The sequence below is a fragment of the Caretta caretta genome, chromosome 1 (genome assembly GCF_965140235.1).
Source record: "Caretta caretta isolate rCarCar2 chromosome 1, rCarCar1.hap1, whole genome shotgun sequence".
NCBI classification, from domain to species: Eukaryota; Metazoa; Chordata; order Testudines; family Cheloniidae; genus Caretta; species Caretta caretta.
The window spans coordinates 6,993,189-6,996,361 of record NC_134206.1 but is presented as its reverse complement, the minus strand read 5'-3'; the positions used below and the strand labels follow the sequence as shown (position 1 = coordinate 6,996,361).

Below are 3,173 nucleotides of genomic sequence, written 5' to 3'. Positions count from 1 at the left end.
TCACTTGACAAACACTCTGATTATCCTCCCACGAAGGTGTTTGCTATTCACACTGTACACGATCGGGTTCATCAGGGGAGGGACGAAGAGGTAGATGTAGCCCAGAACAATCTGTAGTAAGGGAGAAGAGCCCTTCCCCAATCTGTGTATCAAAGACAAGCCGATCTCTGGTGTGTAGAAGAGCAGGATGGCACAGAGGTGGGAGACGCAGGTGTTCAGGGCCCTGAGGCACTCCGTGTGGGATGCAACACTCAGCACCGTTTTGAGGATCATCACATAAGAGAGGAAGATGAGCAGTGAATCCAACCCCACGATGGAGACCATAAGAAACAAGCCATAGATGTAGTTGACTGTGATATCCGAACAAGCCAGCTTCATGACATCCTGGTGCAGGCAGTAGGAATGGGAGAGGACATTGACTTGACAGTATTGGAACCGTTTCAGGAGAAAGGGGAATGGGAATGATACGGCCACCCCTCTTAGCACACATACCAGTCCCATCTTGAATATTCTTGGCAGGGCTAAGATGGAAGTATATCTCAGTGGGTTAGAGATTGCGACAAAGCGGTCAAACGCCATCAACAAGAGTATGGAGGATTCAATGAATACAAATGAGTGGATGAAGAACAGCTGGGCAAAACAGGCATCGAGGCTAACCTCCCTAGAGTTAAACAAGTACACACCCAGTATTGTCGGTGTGGTGGATATCGATAAGCCAAGATCTGTGACGGCCAACATGGAAAGGAAAATGTACATGGGCTCATGGAGGCTTGGATCTGATTTTATAATGAACAGAATGGTTGAATTTCCCAATATTGAAAAAACATAAATGAAGCAGAAGGCGATAGAGATCCAGAGAGGGACGTCTTCCTGCCCAGGTATCCCAGTGAGAAGGAACATCGCAGAGTTGAGTTTGGTGTCATTGACAGCTGACATAATGTACAGGACAGGTCCCAGGAGTTTTGGACTTTCCTTCCTGAAAGGAAAAACAACAGTGACAAGGTGATATTTAATGAGACATCATTCTGCTCTCTGTGGAATCCTAGAGACTCCCAGGATCTCAAGGAAGATCAGCAAAAACATAGTCTTGGATTTACACCACGGAAAAGAAGATAGGCACTGCCAGACTGGACCTGCAGTCCATCTAGCTCAGTATCCAGCGACCAGTTCTCGATGCTTCAGTGGAAGGTGGAAGAAGCCCTATAATAGGCAGCTATGAGATGACCTGCTCCCAGGAGAAGGTTCCCTCGACACCCACTAGTAAGACATATTTTGTGGTATAAATCAAGAAGTTTGTGGGCCCTTCCAAAACTTTTTAAAACAATTCTCAATACTGGAATTGTATTTTCTTGTTACCCATATACACACCCAGTCACTCTTTGAAAGGGTCTAAACTCTTGGCCTCATTGATAGCTTGTGGCTATGAGTTCTGCAGCCTACTTGAACACTGTTATTTTACAGTTGTGACCTTCGCACAGACACCCCTTCTGGCTCTTAACTTAAATGAGTATGGCCCATTGTATCATGACATGTATGGAAACACATGGCAAGTCCATGGTGAAAATGGTCATTGTATTTATCTGCCCTGCATAGAAGCTATTCATAAACGTGTTTCATTGCCTTATTGTATATATATATATATGTATATTGTATATATTTTCACCTCCTGAGAGTCCAAATTATGCCACTGTCTCTTAAGGTACATGGGATAAATTCTTAGGGCCAGGATCTTACTTCAATAATAGTGACTTCAAATGTATCACTCTCGATTTAAATGTGTAAATTTGATCAGAACTGGGAACTATCAACTTTCCCTTACCAAATGCTTCTGGTGATACAATCTGAGCCCCAAGAATCCCTCCAAGAGAAGCTGAAGTGCTTTGCCTGAATAGTGTTGCCTGAATCCAGAGATGTGGATCATCCTAACGCCTTCTCTTCATTCTCATAGGACCTGCATCCTCTCCCCATGCAAGGGATTGTAGTTATCTGGCAAGTTATAAGCTAACATGGACAGTTACTTCAGCTGGATTGGGGAGGGGTTGGCGTCAGACATGGGTGACGCGTGCAAACACTAGGATTCCCCTAATATCCAATCAAGTGTCCAAGTTACTTCTTCCATGCTCATGTAAGAGGTGATATTTGTAAATTTCATACAACCCCTATAACACTCCTCTTTCCTGCACCTCAGCTCTCTACTACTGAAAGAGAGATTTGCAGAGGGAGTGTGTACATGACCCTGAATGTAAGTGTTAGAAACAGCTTCTGGTCAGTTTGATTTGTAATATCTGTATTACAATGAGAAGTTTTAGCATAACATTTACACATCTGTACTTTCATACACACAATGTTTCACGAGGAGGGTGGTAAAGCACTGGCATGGATTACCTAGGGAGGTGGTAGAATCTCCTTCCTTAGAGGTTTTAAAGGTCAGGCTTGACAAAGCCCTGGCTGGCATGATTTAGTTGGGGATTGGTCCTGCTTTGAGCAGGGATGGGACTAGATGACCTCCTGAGGTCTCTTCCAACCCTAATATTCTATGATTTCTGAGGATACAGTGGGACTTAAAATTGGGCATCTGTCATCTGGATTTCTTCAGAATCTGAAAAGATCGCAGTGTCTCAACCCTCATTCAGTCACTTGTCAGCAAATAAAAGTCTAGTAGCTCCCATGTCCCTGGGTTAATAGCTGACTGGGTCTCCTCAGGTTCAGTTCTGTCAGTCTGCAGCCTGTACCCGGCGAATCTGCAGCTCTGAATTCCTGCATTCACAAGTGAGCCAGACAATAAAACCTTTCAAAATGCATTTGCTGAATAAAATTCCAGGAGCAAATAAACCTGAGGTGATTTGGGAACTAGTCACTGATAATCGGTGGGATCTCCTCTCACTGAGCCCCAGGCAGGATCAGGCTCAGAGCACACGGCATCTCTAGAAATAGGACCCCTTGAGAAATCCTGATGCAGGGCATGGGAATTGTCATAGTCTGAGCTCACTTTGAATGTCAGATTTCTGTGTAGCTTGAACAGCCCACCGTGGAGCACGGTTCCCAAGCTGCCTAGCGTTGCCTGTCTTCCAAACCCCTCACTGAGTTACCCGACAGCCCCGCTGTGTCCTCTGCCACTGCACAGAACATCTGCCAATGGAAACAGCTTCCAGCCTTTCCCCTCCACTTCACGT

The 3,173-nt window shown here is 45.1% G+C and overlaps 1 protein-coding gene across 1 annotated transcript; it reads right to left on the bottom strand.

The window, feature by feature from the left end:
* LOC125644858 (olfactory receptor 51G2-like) lies at positions 1–936 on the bottom strand. Its single transcript, XM_048869514.2, has one exon. It carries the CDS (start codon positions 934–936, stop codon positions 1–3), a length of 936 nt encoding a protein of 311 aa, XP_048725471.2.
* Between the last annotated feature and the right edge of the window lie 2,237 nt (positions 937–3,173).

Coding starts and splice junctions, on each gene's coding strand:
- LOC125644858 (XM_048869514.2), bottom strand. CDS start 936: ATGTCAGCTGTCAATGACACCAAACTCAACTCTGCGATGTTCCTTCTC.